The sequence below is a fragment of the Mastigoproctus giganteus genome, chromosome 8 (genome assembly GCF_048544385.1).
Source record: "Mastigoproctus giganteus isolate SK-2022 chromosome 8, ASM4854438v1, whole genome shotgun sequence".
NCBI lineage: Eukaryota > Metazoa > Arthropoda > Arachnida > Uropygi > Thelyphonidae > Mastigoproctus > Mastigoproctus giganteus.
In genome coordinates this window covers 69,787,445-69,804,806 of record NC_143582.1, presented here as the reverse complement: position 1 = coordinate 69,804,806, position 17,362 = coordinate 69,787,445, and the positions used below count along the sequence as shown (strand labels likewise).

Genomic DNA, 17,362 nt, shown 5'->3' with positions numbered 1-17,362 from the left:
ACACTCTGTCTTGTAAACGTCTGCGATCCTAACGTCGCCGTCCCTGAATAAACAAAAACTTCATTTCGTTTCATTTTAAATAACTAGCAGCACGGTAGCCACAATCTTCCTTATGTTTAAATTACAAACTTTTAATATTAAAATTTAAATACAGCATTTCATTGCTATCATATTCTTTTCTCTTGAAATGTTATGCCAATCTTATGTATGGAACTAACCAAAATTGGGTCGGCGTACGTACTCTTAGAAGACTGCACCGACCGAAATTTTAGAATTTTACCTGGCCCAACCCGAAATACCCGTACCATAGTGTGCATAGTGTTAGGGTCAAGCGCCACCTGTGGTTTCCCACATCGGCTACCCGAACCGTTCCCGGCCCTCGGCTGAGTCGGACGAAACACGAAGACCAGTCCCGCCAAACCCTCTTAACTTGGCTATCGAGTAGTGTGCCTGTCCATACGAATCGCAAATTTCGTTCGGATTTCTTTCCTTCATCACAGCTGTACCATGTGATTAATCGAGTTATAACTCCTCTCCTGATGTTTGTTCTTGAAATAATAACAGTTCCTGCTCTTCCTTTTTTTGCGTGCTTTAAGGATTTAACGTATAAATGAAACCAATATTGACTCATTCCACTTACGTACGAGTGTATGTGCTAACTTCTACTCACCAAAGTTCCACTCACTCGTATGTGCTAAAGGTTTAGCAGACCCTAATTCCATGGCAGCACTGTCTTAGGTAAAAACTGGTATACATCATTTACGGAATTTTGTAGAATTATTCCACGTATCACGAAGCCTCTGCATTAACCTGTCTGGTGTCTCCACGCTTATAAGATGCTGTAAGTTTTGTGTATTTACCGTGACAGTGTATCCTGGACAGTATTGTGGAATTAAAAGTATCAGGTACCATTCTGAACATCGTGCTGTGACTATAAATAAATACATGGCGAAACATGGAGATACTCTGATTATGAAAGAACACACCAACCTGTATTTCATTTCATTATAGTCTTTAGAAAAATAAAGACTTAACAAGTATCTTCTTTCATCTTTTCAGCCCATGCACGGTACTAAGTACTATAGGTTCTAATACCTCACGTGCTTGGGATCTTCATAAAAAAAAACAAAAAAACACACTGATTTATGAAATGCAGAATGTTCGTGTATGGAATGTAAATAAATATTCATCAAATACAGACTGAAGGAAAAGAGTATTAAATGGGGAACCATGCAAACGCAAACTAATCCAAAGTTCCAATATATAACGTTAACTTGATAAATTGCGTGTGACCCAAGTAGAATGATAAAAAATACAGTTCGATTATGTGAAAATTGTGGTGTTGGGATTCCAAGTGAGTCATCTGTAATCATTATGTACAAAGCTTACTGTTAACGAATAGACTATTAAAATCACATACACGTATTGAGCAATGCTTTTAAATGAGAGTATTTCATTAGAAGGGGGAAAAATATTTATAAATATGGATTTGCAAACATTTAAAGACGAATTAGTGAAGGGTTAAATAAATTCTCAACTCGCCTCATTCGACTTACTTTCAAGCTGAACATCCTTCGGTTCATTTTGTTCCATATTGTTGTGTAATAACAAAATGGAATCGACACTTTCACTACTTAAAGAGGTTTGACGTTCCTGCACAAAGAGCCTGGCTGCACTAAAATTTCTTTCACTGATTGCGCTGGTGGCAAGTACACAAATAATACATGATTGGCAATTCTTTATAGAAACTTAAAATCCTGTCCATGGTTTCTCCACCAATCAAGTAAGTCATGAAGTTTACCATAATCTACGTCAGTATTCATATTTTTCTCAATTTCATCTTCTTGACTATTCGACTCTTCAGCAGTGTCTTCAAACATGCTGAAATCCAAAATCCTTTGTCTTCTTTCTTATATGTCGGTCACTGTTTCTCCCACTTTCCTCTCAAAGGTTTCTTGAGATAACTGCAGTGGTTCAGAATTCTTCGTCACATTAAAACTTTTCTATTAAATTTTGCACACTACTCTATTTCTTGTCGTTCTTCGCTTGAAAGCATTTTTGACTGGCAGAATTTGGCCATAAGAACAAAGCGACTCCATACAATTTGTGCTTTGAATTTTTCATTCAAAGTCACATGAGCGTGATTTTTTTCAATTAAGCCAATTCATGAGTATCCGAAACCAACACATTCAAGTGATTTAGTAAATAAAATCTGATTGGAAGAACAAGCGGAAGTGTTACATGTGTATCTGCTTCAAGTTGCAGTGAAGCGTCTTTGAATGGTGTATGGAAGTTCACCAGCAGCTGTAGAATCTCATGTTGAACGTGAAAATTTGTCTTCTTTTCAGCGTTCTATTATAATGTTTTCAATATCTTGATAATGAGCATCAAATTAATCATACATGTTTATTCTGTTATACCAACGTGACTCACACCCTTGATGAACAGTGGTTTTCAGATTATGCACAAGACCAGACTGTTTGAGGTATGTCACTACATCTTTAAGCTCGCGTGTTAATAAGTTAAAACGAGATAAGTTTGTTTCCAGTAATTCCCTTTTGGAGGTGTTAATCATATGCGTGCGTACTGCAGCTTAGTCTGATTCACATCTGAAGGGCACATAGTGTTAGCTTCATGATCTGCTTCAAAAATTAACTTGGAGAGAATGTCTGGCTGAAGACCTAATTTCACAAGCCTGCGATTCAATTCCTTTCTGATATTAGTGGCAATTTTATGATTGTTGGGGAATTGACAGGTGAACAGTACTTTATTCCACGGTTCCAGTTGTCATCAGTATAGTCCAACGTTAACGTTATATAGAATATGTTCTTATAGTCATATGTCCACATGTCGGTAGATGCATTAACGTAGATCAATTGTAAATGACTGAATACTAGGGATGAGTGTTTTGCGCAACTTTTCAGCTTCGTTTTGTGTATTGCGGGAAATTGTAGGATGTGTTAAGAAATTTCTAACGTTCAGATTTCCGTGCAGTGACTCTACTTTTATTAAAACTTGGGATATTATATAAAGCCAGAACCAGTCACAATTTCAAAGGTTTTAATGTCTTTGCAACATAGTGAGACAGAAGTTTTAGGCACTTCGCCTTTCACTTTCTGTGGTAGGCGTAAAGAAGGTGGATAAGTGTTTCTCCATGCTATGTTTTTAGAAGTACTGATTTTTACAAGAATGACGACTTAAATGCGAAGTTTTTTTTTTTTTTTTAAGTAACTTAAGAGAGCGGAATTTTCTCTTTAGTAGCTGCATGTTGTATTTTATGAAACAATTTCATACCCTCACTTTTAGCAGTTTCCCTTTGATTTTATCAAAATTCGTCGTTTTGAGGGCGTTCTTTTTAATTGGTTTTTCAAATATAGGACATAGTCATATTTCAAAAACCAATTAAAAACTCAAAACCTATTCATAAATATTGTTCACGTACTCAATTGCAACTTTCCTGAATGCAAGATCAGACAATACAAGTTATCCAGAAATCAGTGTTGCCAACTCTCGCTGCTAATAAGTTGCAAAATCAAATTTTATAATATTAAAAAATACAAAAGTTGCCAATCCTAAAAATATTTCATCTTCATCCACATTTCCTTCTGCTGCTTACAGGCTTTAATAACTGGGAGATACAATCCTCATCCAGTTCTGTCTTGCATTCAGCAGAAGATTCACTCTCCATGAATGTGAATACGATATCCGCTTCTGCTGGAAATCCCAGCCACGTTGGAATTAGGGGAAATGTTTTGGCTGACACCGCAGCCAAATCAGCAATTTCCAATTATAATTGCTGCCTGCCAGTCCCCTATACAGATACAGGCAAATAATACACCAAAAGATATACTGTACTCCAAATGGCAGGATTCGTGGAATAGACAGACTACGAACAAATTATATCATATAAAGCCTGTAATTGAACCGTGGCAGTCTAGTCTGCGCAGGAATCATAAGGAGGAAGTTGTTCATGCCTGGACCTGCATAGGATATAGTCATTTGGCACATTCGTATTTGCTGAAGGCTGTTGATCCTCCTATGTGCAGCCGACCGGGCTAGCCGAGTGGGTAAAGTACCTGCCCGGCAACCCAAAGGTCGCGGGTTCGATTCCCGCCTCGGGCTTGGATCAAAGTACTGCAAAAACCTTGGGAGGTGCAATATGGCCACAGAAGCCGATGCGCCAACAACTACCAAATCAAAAAAAAAAAAAAAAAAAAAAACCTCCTATGTGCGAGTCCTATGACGCAGTTTTATCAATCATTTTAATTGACTGTCTTACTGCTTTTAACCATCTGACTGAGCCGTATACACTCAGTCAGATTTTATCCGACAATGACAATGTGTCTGCTGTTTTTAAAATTTTACACCATATTAATTTCTATAAATTTATATAAAATCCTGGAATATATATAAAATCATAATCTAACCTATATATATATATTTTTTTTTTTCTTTTTTAATGCCTATGCTGTTTTTTATCATTATATGATTTGGGACGAGGTAAACTTTTTTTTTTTTTTTTTTTCAAAAGTTACCACTATTTTTAAACTGATGTAATTATATACTGGCGCATAATAGCCGTACATGCTAATGCGGCAATAAAATCATAATCTAATCTAACCTTCTGCTGCAGCATGAGTAAGAATCAGATTGAACTGCTGCGGGTGTAACAGTAGCGGGTTATGAACACGTCGCGATTGGTTTATTTTTGGCAAATTAGTTCCTGGTATTTCATACGAACAGCAGTTTGTTCCCAAACTTCTTAAAGCATTTCTAACCGTTTGTCTTTAACTCACTTTACAAATCCTCTACAATTTGCGACTTGTTGCTATAGTTGGAAACACTGCCAACTATGGCATTTCATCCCTGCTTTTACATATCAGAACGCTACCCCTGCAATGCAACCAAGGGGAAAGGAAGGCTTTATTACCAAGCTGTTTCTGTTATGATACTCATATCATGACCAGGGCAGTTCAACTTGATTGTGTTTTATTTAGCTCGATTGAATAGTCCGCTTATAATAACACGGAACTATCCCTTTCTCTTGTGCCAATCGGGCATTCCTAGTCCACGCGCTGTCCTCGATTGTAATATAAACCGTGCCAGATAACTTTATGTTCTCTGTTTTCTCTATCACGAGCTACCTGCTAATACAAGTAACTTTTTCTTTGGAATAAAAAAATGATTCGAGGAAGCCTGAAATGCTTATAAGGTTCCACAAAATTTGAACCCAAATATTACCCGACCTTTACTGAACCTGGATGTCATCCGTGCTACTGAGTCCGACCGACCCGAGCTCAATTATGATTTGTGATACCAGGCCCAAAGGCCAATCCCTGGCCCGTGCAAACCTCTCCCTACTCAGTTCTGCATCCCCCATTAAAAGTTTTCCCCCCTGCTTATTTAGGATAGTTCTGCCCCCAAGAATAGTTAAACTATATGGCGTTTGTATATGTGAATTAATTCACCGAAGTAGATTATTTGTTTCTGGTGCATGGGTATTTGTGGAGCATGTCGAGTGGTCATACGAAACGAAAGGGTGCAAAGTACACACGTCTTGAGTGACCGGGGTTGAAGCCGGTGCTGTTTCTCGTATTCTCTGTATCTTTTGAGTTTTTATGACCATGTGGTCGTCCCATAGCATAAACAGAAAATGTATTTATTTCAGCTTACAGCAAGGTTAGTTATTGATATAAAGGAGTATTCCTATAAAGTAAGAGATTTCAGTTTTGTGAGTTGCGAATTCTCTAGCTGTATGCGTGGAGTCTTGATCAAGTTGATTAAGGCCTCGAAAAGCTCGAGTAAATTAAATTTTGCAAACCAAAAATTTTCCCAGGAAATTTTTGGTTTGCAAAAGAATTCATTGGCGAAAGAAATTCAAAAACCTTGTCGTCATCGTAGAATTTTGGTGTATTCGTAATGCACCTGAAAAACACATAGCAATTGCTTCTGCAGTGCGACACATCATTGCCATTTTGAAAAGACTTTTCGATCGCATGTTTTAATGGTATAAAAACAAGCGATGGAAAATCGTTTTTGTTGAAGAATGGCAGAGGAGTGACCTGCTTTTCATAATACAGCCTTTTTTTTTTTTTTGTCTGAAAGTCTGAAACCATACACTGCTGAGGGTTTAATAGTCACACACACTCGTGAGGAGTCACATGGCATGTGACTCCTCACGAGTGTGTGTATACCACTATTTTTTTGAACAATGCTCGTAAAATTATATTAAAAAGCTGTAAAAGTTTTAGTTTTTTCAATCAAAAATTGAATTTGCGAATAAAAGATCGACTACCTGGACGTGTTATTGACACCAATTTATCTCATGACTGCGGACAAGTGTCCTTGTTCTCTTATCGCAATTAACGCATATCTATCGCCTATTCCTTTCGCCTTGGTCGTCTATTTAGGTTTCTCGCTTGGCTTCGCTGATAAAAAGTGCGCGTTGTGCCCAAGTGCAGGAGGACTTTGGAGCGATTGACAATACTTTCTCGTGTGTGGAATTTTTCGTCACGATCAAATAATAAATTAATGACGTGGTAACATAAAAAATTTACCACTGAGTCCGTTGTTGCCATAATTCCGTTCCATTTGATAAAAGAAAACAGTACATTAAGAATATACTTACATCAGCCAACCAGCTTCCATCCTTTGTTTTCACTACTCTGTCCTCATCACTGTCGCAGAGGTCAGTTTTGTTCCCAATCAGCACTAGTACTAAGGAATCATCAGCTCCCTCCTTAAAGAAAAAGATATATATAGATATATGTACACACACAATAAATCATGTAAAGCATATTTCAGTATCGTTTGTATGTGCCACGGGTTTTATAAGCATTCTGAACGTTTCAAGTATTAATGCAAAAAGATAATAAATAATAATAAAAATACAGAGGAACATAGGAATCTTTTCCTTTCAAGGATAAGTTCAAATCTTTTTTTGGGTAACAGAAATAATTGATTATCCTAACTAATTACGAAATGGCAGATAGCACCTGCCACATGCTTTGCACGCATCAGTTTTCAACATCAATAATGTGTTTTAATGATAATGCAAATCTGACAACAAGTTCGGACTTGCTCTAGTTCATTAATAGCCTGGAAAAAACCTAAATGGCGTGTATAAAAGATCTAGACTACCTGGACGTGTTATTGACACCAATTTATCTCATGACTGCGGAGAAGTGTCGTGCTTTTAGTTTCTGCTGTATTATATATTTTATTCACGTTTTGTATTATTTTGGACAGATATTTGTAACTAATAACAAATAATTGTTGTGTATCTATCTACCTTCACATGGGAAATCCAGTTTCTGACGTTTTTGAACGAGACTTCTGAAGTGACATCATATACTATGACTATTCCATCTGCTTTTCGAAAATACTGCTTAGTAATACTTCGGAACCTAAACAAAATAAATTGAATTTTCATTGCACAAAACTGAATTTTTTTTTTTTTTTGTAAATATCCAATCAATCTTTGGAATTTATGGAATAAAACTTTATTTAGTTCCAAATATCACAAGGAGGAACGCTGCTACATAAAGTGACTACATTGAATTATACAAGTTACATTAGAGGGCACGTTATGCCCTTTAAAACGTTGTGCCATTAGTGTGAAAACTTGCGCAGTCACGCATTAGCGATATGTTGACCTTTTTAGCTACATCCTCATGCCTTCAGGAAAGAAACGCAGTCTACACTATAATGTTCATGCGTGGTGGCATCACCCATATTGCGCGCACAATAAAATGATTGAGGGCAGGGTAGAACTATCGGAGTCCAATTTTGGTTTATTTTAAATTTCATCCTTTGTGCGTCCATATTAAACCGGAAAAGAGTTAGCCTTTCTATTTTAAAAAAAAAAAACTTGATCGCATCAACAAACATGAGAAAAAAAGGGGGGAAAAAAGTCTCTATTCGTTAAATGGAACAACAAGGAGACGCCGCTCTCGCTGACAAGGCGATTCTTCAAAATTTACGAATGCTAAATTTACCGTTCGCAAGGAGGAAAACAAACTTTATTGTTTTCCTTTTCAAAAAGTATAAGTACACATTAAATTTTATGTTCTCTTCTCACGCAGTAGTATTCTTTTATAACTATGAACACAGTATGTATGTTATATTTACAGTTTTTGTTTCATTTTTTGGAATATCCGGGATTTCGTTTGTGATAAATTTATTTCTAAGCCACTACGGATAATTGAGAGTCTATTCGTTTATTGTGACAAATTTATTTCTAAACCACTACGGATAATTGAGTCTATTGTAACGGTAGCAATATGAATAGTTTTTTTTTTTTGTCTCTACTTTATCAATTTTTCATAATTTAATACAAATAATAACATTATGAAGAACGACTTCATATAACTGAATGATAAAAATACCAAAAAAAAAACCAGGAATGCAGTATAATATTAGCATTAGAAGTGACAAATAATGTAAGAGAGCAAGCTTATAAAGCATCAGCCAAAAAAAACAAACCCTTCCCACATCACTTGTCCATCCCCTCCAATAGGCCTTTTATTTCTTCCTTGAATTTGTTCAACCTTCCACAACAACCGATGGAAGGTTGTTACAACAGTCAACCACCCGCTACGAAGGCAAACTTCCGTACATCTATTCAACAACCATCCTTCCTGAATTTGAATTTGTTCCATCAGTCTGGGCAATAGGAAGAATGCCATTAGCAATGAGTTTGCTCAATCCATTAAAAGCTTTAAACACCTCAATCAGATAAACTCGCAGGAGCCTAGTCTCCAGACGCTGGAATTTGCAGAATTGAAGCCTTTCTTGGTAAGCGCACTCCTTTGTTCCACTCACAAATCTCGTTGCCCTTCTCTGTATTCGTTCTAGCATCTCTACATCCTTCCTAAAATGAGGCCGCTACACTTGTAGGCAGTACTCAAGATGTGGTCTGACCATTGCCTTATACAAAGAGATGATCATTTCCTTATCCCTGTTAGCAAAATTACTGTATATCATTGACAAAACTCCATGAGCTGTTTGGCAGCCTGTTTACATTACTCAGAGAACTTCATATCTGACTGCACAATTACCAACAGGTCCTTTTCATTTTCCACTACCCTGAGTGTAGTACCACCTATATGCAGTACCTTGCATTTGTCAATGTTAAACTTCAACTGCTATCTCTCTGCCTAATTTTTGTAGATCTTGTTGCAGCAATTCACCTTGATTACTGTCATTATCCACCCTGACAACATTATATTATCTTTTTACTATTAACAGTCTTAGATGTTAAGCCTGATATACCTTCAATATCATTAATAAATATAGAGAGTAACAATTTAAAATATGCTGAAAGTAACTAACCTTTCCTGTCCTGCTGTATCCCACAGTTGTAGAACTATCATACGCCCATCCACGTTGACTGATTTCACTTGAAAATCAACTCCTATGGAATTAAATTATAAATCAGATAAAATTTTTTTCTTTAATAGAACACAGAAATTTTTTTTTCTTTAATAGAACGCCGAATATTTTGCACAAAAGTATTGAACAGTGCTTCTCAACCTTTTCCCTCCGCGGCTTAAATATTTGCTCAAATCTTATGGCACATAAATCCTCTCCTTTTAGTTTCACTGTTTTAATGCATATTTTAAAGCATAAAACACTAAAAGTATAATAAAAATGTTTAATACTATCATTGCTGTTGAAATAACATTTACCATATTAAAAACGTTTGTTGCAAATTAAGTATACATACATAATGCAACATTAAAAGCACTTTCATTTTTTAGTAGGAAACCTGGGTTTGCCTTTCGGAATAAATACTCTTTGTTTGGCTTAATTATAGAAATAGCTACGCGAAGTTAGTATTAGTAATGGCCGCATGGTGCATGAAAACCTATGGCTTATGCTGCACCAGCCAAAAAAAAAAAAAAAAAAAAAAACGAATAAAACAATGATGGGAAAAAAAAAAAAACTTCATCTAAGTTCTTCAATCTTGTCCTTTTATTGTTCTTAATAACTAATTCTAGAAAAGCTTAATTCGCATAAATATGTAGTTGGAAACTGAAGCAACACATCGATTGCAAACTCAGCTGTTGAAGGATAGCGATCCCTAGCTTTGAGCCAAAATTCGTTCAAAAATATCTTACTAAATTTAAGCTCAAGTGTGCGATCGCGGCTAAGTTCTATCAGTTTCTCTCGCAGTTTCAGAGTAAGTTCTGTGGATGATTCTCCTGTCGAAAAGAAATAAAAGGATCTCGAATGCAGTCAAATTATTTTGTATTTCTGAACTTAAGTACTAATTGAGTTTTTCGCAAAGAACTGGTAAGATGCTACACTTAAGAAGTTCTTATCGACTTCCGTCTTATTTATTCCCTTGAACATTTTCAATGATCCAATTCTGACTTCATCACTCCAGAGCCGAAATTTATTTGTAAATCCATTAATATGTTTTGGTTATGTCCTTGCAGTTTTAAGTTCAACTCATTGAGATTTTAGCTATGTATGCCAGCTTTGCTAACCAGTTGTCATCTTGAATTAAAATTGGCAAACCTCAAACAATTATATTAGGCCACCCATAATTTCTTACTAGCGAAAATTATAAGCTCTTGTAATTTGTGGCGGCACACAGGTTGAAAAGCTCTGGTTTAGAATATTGACCAGAATTACAAACCTAAACGCCTTAGCCTTTAACAGGCATTCAGTGTTCAGTTGTATTTGCTTTTTGTTTATGGTAACTAGTATACCCACTATAGAACGTGGAAAAGCAAAAAAAAAAAACAGGTTTTAAACTCTCCATATCTGTCAAATATGTAGAGATTTTGTAGCATTTTTTTTTTTTTTTTAAATTTATCACCTCTAACTCTTCCGAACCAGTTATGTCACACGGAGATTGATAAAATAGCAATCTTTTTAAATACAATATTAAGTACTCTTCTTCCAATATCAACTGCATTCTCCATCTTGTAATATCCTTGCATGAAGTGAACTCATGATTTGGTTTCTCTGCTTTCAAAAATACAGCTTCATTAGATATTAGGTAGTTTTTAAGTAGCTTTTCATCTTGCATAATAAACGCTGCTCTGAATCCTAGAAAAAGGCTCTCGATAAAGAAAGTTTTTTAATAAAACGTGATCTCTTTAAAATACCGTTCCCTAGAAGATTGAGAGGTGCCGCAATTTAGACAGGTTATACCTAACGATCAGTTCTGGTGAAGCATATTTCAATTAATATTAAAAAAAAAGAAAAACCCCGAACATCTGTCAACATTTATAATCACTAATAATTACAAATGTAAATAATAGTTCAATTTGCTAAAAATTTAAACATCTAGTAATAAACAGTCACAACAAATGCCTTTTAGTGTAATGTCATAGATGCATGCCTAGTACTATATCAGACAGAATACCAATGAATGTGCTTCAGAAAAAAAAAAAAACTTTCACATTGGAGGGAAAAAAAAAATTAACTATTCTTCTTCTTAAGGAATAATTATAAGATATGTGAAATTAATCTGTTGTTTGCGCGCGTCAGTTAATCTACTGAAGAGAGATTAACCATACATTTAATCATGCATGCATTTTTTCCCCACACTGGGCATTTCTCTTTGCTCCTAGCTGTTCTAAAGGTACGTTAAACTGGTCGCCATCTCACGCTAGTGCTACGTTGCGAATTTCAATAAATAAGAGATAACACTAAAAGAAAGAAATTTAGTGTTATGATATACCTAAACCTATAGTGACTTTAAAAATTTATAAGATGTTAGTGGACTAACTTGTCTGTTTTTGTGGCCAGAAGATTTAAACTGCATTGATAATGCAATGATGGGTAATTTTAAGAGAGGAGGACTAACATGTCTTTGTGTCGAATTGCGCAACTTTCAAAAAGGTGATTTCGTCAATAGGTTAATTAGCCATTTGTCAATTAACCTATAAGTTAAAAGACGAGGCTACTGTGAACAGTATGTTTCAGGACTAACCGGTCTCTCTTCAGAAAGCAGTGATCTCTAGTTGCAGCGCACCTTTATGTATATTACAACTTTTAAAAATGATTTCATATACCGCATAGCAGCTCACATCGAACATGTGGACATGTGTTTTTGTAAAGGACGGTTCCTAGATCGTGAGTTCATCTCCGCCTCGTATCTCTGTGAAGAACAGTATCACTACAAACGGGCCAGATATGTGTGTGATGTAGGTTTGTGTGTATTATGTGTGTGTTCTGTTGTTCTGTTCTGGCCTCTTGGCTACCCAGAAGCATCAGTCACCTGGACAGTGATTCTGGGTACTCGTCCACACCACGGGAAGGTTGGCCAGTCCCAATGGAGCACATACTGTCTCGATACGAGACTCTGAACCACCTGATGTTGCCAAAAGGTGGGCCAGATTTCTCTGGGGGCTCACTCCAGAGAGGAAAAAATAAATAAATAAATAAACTAAAAACAAAAACAAATATTTCCCGTGGCGCAAAATAAATAAATAAATAAAAATAACTAAAAAAAAATAAATAAATAAATAATTATAATAATTCCCCGTGGTGAAAAAGAAAATATATTAAATAAATAAAAAAAAAAAAAAAATAATAATAATAATAATAAATAAAATAAATAAATAAGTTCCCTGTGATAAAAAAAAAAAAGAGAGAGGGAGCTATCTGGCACCAATGACAGCCCAAATCCCAGGTGTCAAAACAGAGCGCGAGTAAAAAAAAAAAAAAAAAAAAATGAATATAAGTAAATGAAAAAAATAATAATAATTACAGAATAAATAAATAATTTTAATCCCACAGTGAAGAGGAAGATGTAAGTCGGGGTGCCAGCAGAGAGAGAGAGAGAGAGAGTAAGAAAAAGAAAAAAAAAATGGGAGAGTGGTTATCTATCCTGCACAGAGTGAGAAAGAAGAAAAGGTGAGCCAAGGCTGCTCCTAGTTCCAGAGCAGGACCCGGAAACAGTGCAGAACGCAGGTTAGAGAGAAAAAAAAAAATGAAGCTAAGTAAATGGGGAAAAAAAATAATAATAAATAAAAATAATTAAAGAATAAATAATTTTAATCCCACACCCTGGCTACAGTGAAGAGGAAGATGTAAGTCGGGTGCCAGCAGAGAGAGAGAGAGAGAATGAAAAAAAAATGGGAGAGTGGTTATCTATCTTGCACAGAGTGAGAAAGAAGAAAAGGTGAGCCAAGGCTGCTCCTAGTTCTAGGGTGTAGGACCTGGAAACAGTGCAGAACGGAGGTTAGGGGAAAAAAAAAAAAAAAAAAACAGTCAGTAGAAGGAGTGACTTTCAGTTGGCAGTGGAATTGTTAATGATCGGTATTTCCACGTCGGTGATTGGCGATCAGTGTCCTCCTCCATGCAAATACCTCAGCTGCAAACGTCTGGAAGGCTTCGAGGTTGTTCTGGGTACATATCAGTTGATGCAGATCTACTGGTGGGAAGTCCTGGATCTTATTCTGGGGACGGTTTCTGATGTTGTTGTAATGTACACACTCCAGAAGCAAGTGTTTTCAACTTTCACTTCGTCCACAAAAGCAGTAGGGAGTGTCGATGAGTCCCAGTGTATGCAGTTTCTCATTTAGAGAACCGTGTCCGGTAATGAGAAAGGAAGATTCGAGGCTGAGGGAGAACCATCGGGCATTATTTTTAGTGGTTGCAAATGTTACCTCCGGAAGAAAACTCCGAGTTACAACCCCTTCAGTAGAAGAATCCCATCTGGTCTGCCATACATTGAAGAGTTTGAGACATCGAGATTTCTATTGCTTTATATCCGTAGTTAGTGAGAGTTCTATATCCAGGATCGTTGCCGGAATACCTTTTTTAATTCGATAGCAGAGCCCCTTGTATGCAGTTTCTCATTTAGAGAACCGTGTCCGGTAATGAGAAAGGAAGATTCGAGGCTGAGGGAGAACAATCGGGCATTATTTTTAGTGATTGTGTAAAGGTCGAGAGGGGGAAGGTGTCTGCTACAACTTGGAGAGCTGCTGTAGAGACTGTACGGCAGATTCGATGGGTCGCCAGTAAGATAGCTCTTTGTATAGAGTTTAGCTTTTCTTTCAACTTAATGATGGGAACTCTGTGAAACCAGACCCTCGAACAACTGTTTTTGCTGATTTTTGTCACTATGGCCACCAGCTTTCCAATGAGGGACTAGTTAGTCCTGAAACAGGCTGTCATAGGATTGCCATTTAACCTATTTGTGAGACCATCTGTTTGAAAGTAGTGCAATATCGGGGATATTGGTTGAAAAAGTAAGTTTTATTTTGCTCCGATAATTAAAACCATTGCATTCTTTATGAACTTTAAATCCTGCCGGATACAAAAACAAAATAAAGGAGAACATAATCTTGCAATTACCTTATAAAGAGAGAAATGTCAATTTTTTTTTTTTTTTTTTTTTGCATGGATTCTTAAAGACAAATGTAATCGTTCGTACGAGTGCGGATTGCTTTCTTAATATTTCCGGATTGTAAAATGTATTGTTTTTTTTTTTTGTAAAATGTGCCAGATTGTCCAGAGTTTACTGTATAATTAACGGGGCCGCATACGCCGAAATGTAAAGGGGGGGGGGGAGATGTAACACATTAATTGGGGCCATCAAATTTTCTTCCATCGTTACAGTATTATTTTACAGGAGTCATTAAAAAGTCTTAATAATTTAAAGTAATAAATAAAGAAAATTAAAAAGTTCCAGAGATTTTATCACTAATTATTTTATTATGACAAATAAAGTATTTTACTCGTATCATATGACTTTAGTTTTATTGTCAACACAATCCAATCCAGTCCACATATTTTGAACTAGGCAGGTAAAACTTTCCACATTTTCTTAGCCAGATACTTTAAGATTCCGAATCTCTAACTCATGTCTAGATAAAGAACACCGATTCAATAAGGGAACAAAAAAAAAAAAAAAAAAAATTGCTTGAGAGTATCAGCACTCAATAGGTACATCGCAGAAGGTGGGTCGTTATTTTATACACTTCACCTACAAGTACACAGTCACATTAACTCATAGAGTTATATAGGTATAGTTCGTTGGACTACCTGAAACAAACTCTGTGCATAAAAATGCATAGAGCTGAACATACCACATAAATCTCCCGAATTTTACTTTTCTCATTTAACCACACGAATGCCTGCCTCCTGAGTCGAACGAACAGCTTAAAAATCGCGTAAATTCTTACGCTTTACTACATTCGAATTTTGATTATGGGGATCGTTCTGCTCCCACTTCCCATGATCCTCATGAGCGAAAATTCAACGCAGTAAAGCATACGAATTTATTTGGTTTCAACTTCAGAGTTGAAATACCCCACACTTATAATCTTGTGGTAACATATTGAAAGTAAATAAATAACACACAGCATGTCTTATTTGTAAATTTGAGTGATTTTTTTTTTTTTTTTTTTTATGTTCAATGTAGGCTAGAATTGAATAATGGGGGGTTGAACCCCTAACCCGCCTCTTTTTTTTGTACAGTAGTGTCTCGACATCTATGCTTGCACGCCTAGATTTTGGACGCCATGAGACACTTCCATTCTTGATGAATTTCTTGTGCCATTCACATATCGGTGGTCTGCTTGGTGGTATCCTTTGATGTTTTGTCCGAAATCTCAGCTGCACCAATGTCTGATTTGGTCTGAGTGAACCATGGCACTCAGACCAAATAATATATTTTTTTTTAGCTTTTTAAAGAACAAAAGAATAAAATTCCTTTTTTATTCTCAAACTCTTGACACACAGTGAGCCAGTATATTATCTGAATGTTAGGTTTGCTGAAAAAAAAAGTTGCAGGAACTATATCTCGTAATTCTTCTATAAAAGATGTTTAATTTGGCCAACAGTTAAATTAAATACCGCCCTTCATAAATTTTTGCAATAAAAAAGTCAATGTCATCGATTAATAGCAGTTTGTTTGTTCTATTCAAAACAAAATTTCATTTAACGTTAACGTAGTCTATTAAAAAGAAAAAGCATCTCTGCCTAAAGCTCTTTAAATTGACTATAGTACAACACATTTATGATAGATGGCGCCAGAGCATATTCTAGAATTGAAATGAAAAGTTAGGTGTGCCGTATTTACATTAAAAACTAAAGGTTTCAGTCTAACGATATACTAAATTTATGTATTTTAAATGTTATTAAATAACATTAAAAGTGAACCTGTTTTTTTTTTTTTTTTGAGATTTTTGAAGAAAGGGGTTAAACATTTTAAGCTTACCAATAGTGGCGCTGAAATTAGAACGGAATTTGTTATGGCAAAATCGATGGATTAAGCTGCTCTTGCCAACCCCGGAGTCTCCAAGAAAAACAACTTTAAACAGTCTCTCTGGAATTATAGTGGACATCCTCTAGAACAAAGAACAAAACATTCTAAATGGAATTGCGAAATAATATTTAATAACTTAAGTTTTTGAAAAGCTTTTCTTTGGGAAGTAAGAGTATAAAGACTAAGGAATCTTTAGTTTGATGAAGAAAACCTAGCGAAGTGAAAGAAATAGATTAATACGTTAGAAGTGGAATTCATTGTGAAATACAAGTTTAAATCGAATCGTAGATAACGGTGTCGTCTCCAATGCGGACTTAAAACCAAGTCAATGAAGACTAAAAGTCGGTCTCTATCACTGGAGGGGCTAAGACGCCCCCAATTGAACACAAAAATTAGTATAATATTTAAAGAAATTATTTTATTTACAATTGAAGTTTCCTGAACAGTGTAAATGCCACCTACCCTTCCTGGAAATTCATCTTTTCTGTTCGGAGAACTTTCTCGGTGTTCTAATGGGTGATCATCCTCTAATTCTGTTATGAGTTGCTTGGTTTCCAAAGAACTTCTGTTCAAAAAAAATAAATAAATAAAATAAAAAAGAGCTTTAAATTTTTATAGGGATACCTATATAAATCTTCCCGTAAAAGTTTAGTTAAAAAAAAGGTTTGTGATGTTATTAGTGTTAAAAGTAAAATTGGCAACAATTGCAGGTTATAAAGAATCTACACAAAATAAGCAGTCGTGACTATTGCTATTTTGTGCAGATAATTCCATGATCTTAGTATCTACCTTTGTTAAACTGTTGCCCAGTTTTTATACCACTTTCGGTGATAATGTGTAGGCGCCTGTCAGTTTTAGGCTGGAATATTTGGGGATCATAAAATGGTTTTCGATCTCTTAATGTTTCCATACTAAGAGGCAAATAGCAATATAGTATTGTCCGCCACTGGCAATTTCAAACAGTGAAGTGCGTAGAGTCATGGGAAATTTATCTCTGTTGTAGTATACGCTGTTATTAATATCATTAAATATCAGTGATGAAGAGAGGAAATAAAAATAAATCTGTTTAATAAAGATTATTTGTTCTAATGTAACATATATTTGAAATAAATGAATGAACGCGAT

At 35.7% G+C, this 17,362-nt stretch overlaps 1 protein-coding gene across 1 annotated transcript in view; it reads right to left on the bottom strand.

Annotated features, from left to right (window-relative positions):
- The window catches only part of LOC150081608 (EF-hand calcium-binding domain-containing protein 4B-like), an 80,437-nt gene that overhangs the window by 23,844 nt on the left and 39,231 nt on the right, over positions 1-17,362 (bottom strand). The window contains exons 13-17 of the mRNA XM_090379467.1: positions 16,700-16,802; positions 16,190-16,319; positions 9,334-9,415; positions 7,292-7,406; positions 6,629-6,739 (exon numbers count right to left, since the gene is read on the bottom strand). Of these exons, the coding sequence (XP_090235593.1) occupies positions 6,629-6,739; positions 7,292-7,406; positions 9,334-9,415; positions 16,190-16,319; positions 16,700-16,802 (541 nt within the window). The remainder of the gene's footprint in view (positions 1-6,628; positions 6,740-7,291; positions 7,407-9,333; positions 9,416-16,189; positions 16,320-16,699; positions 16,803-17,362) is intronic.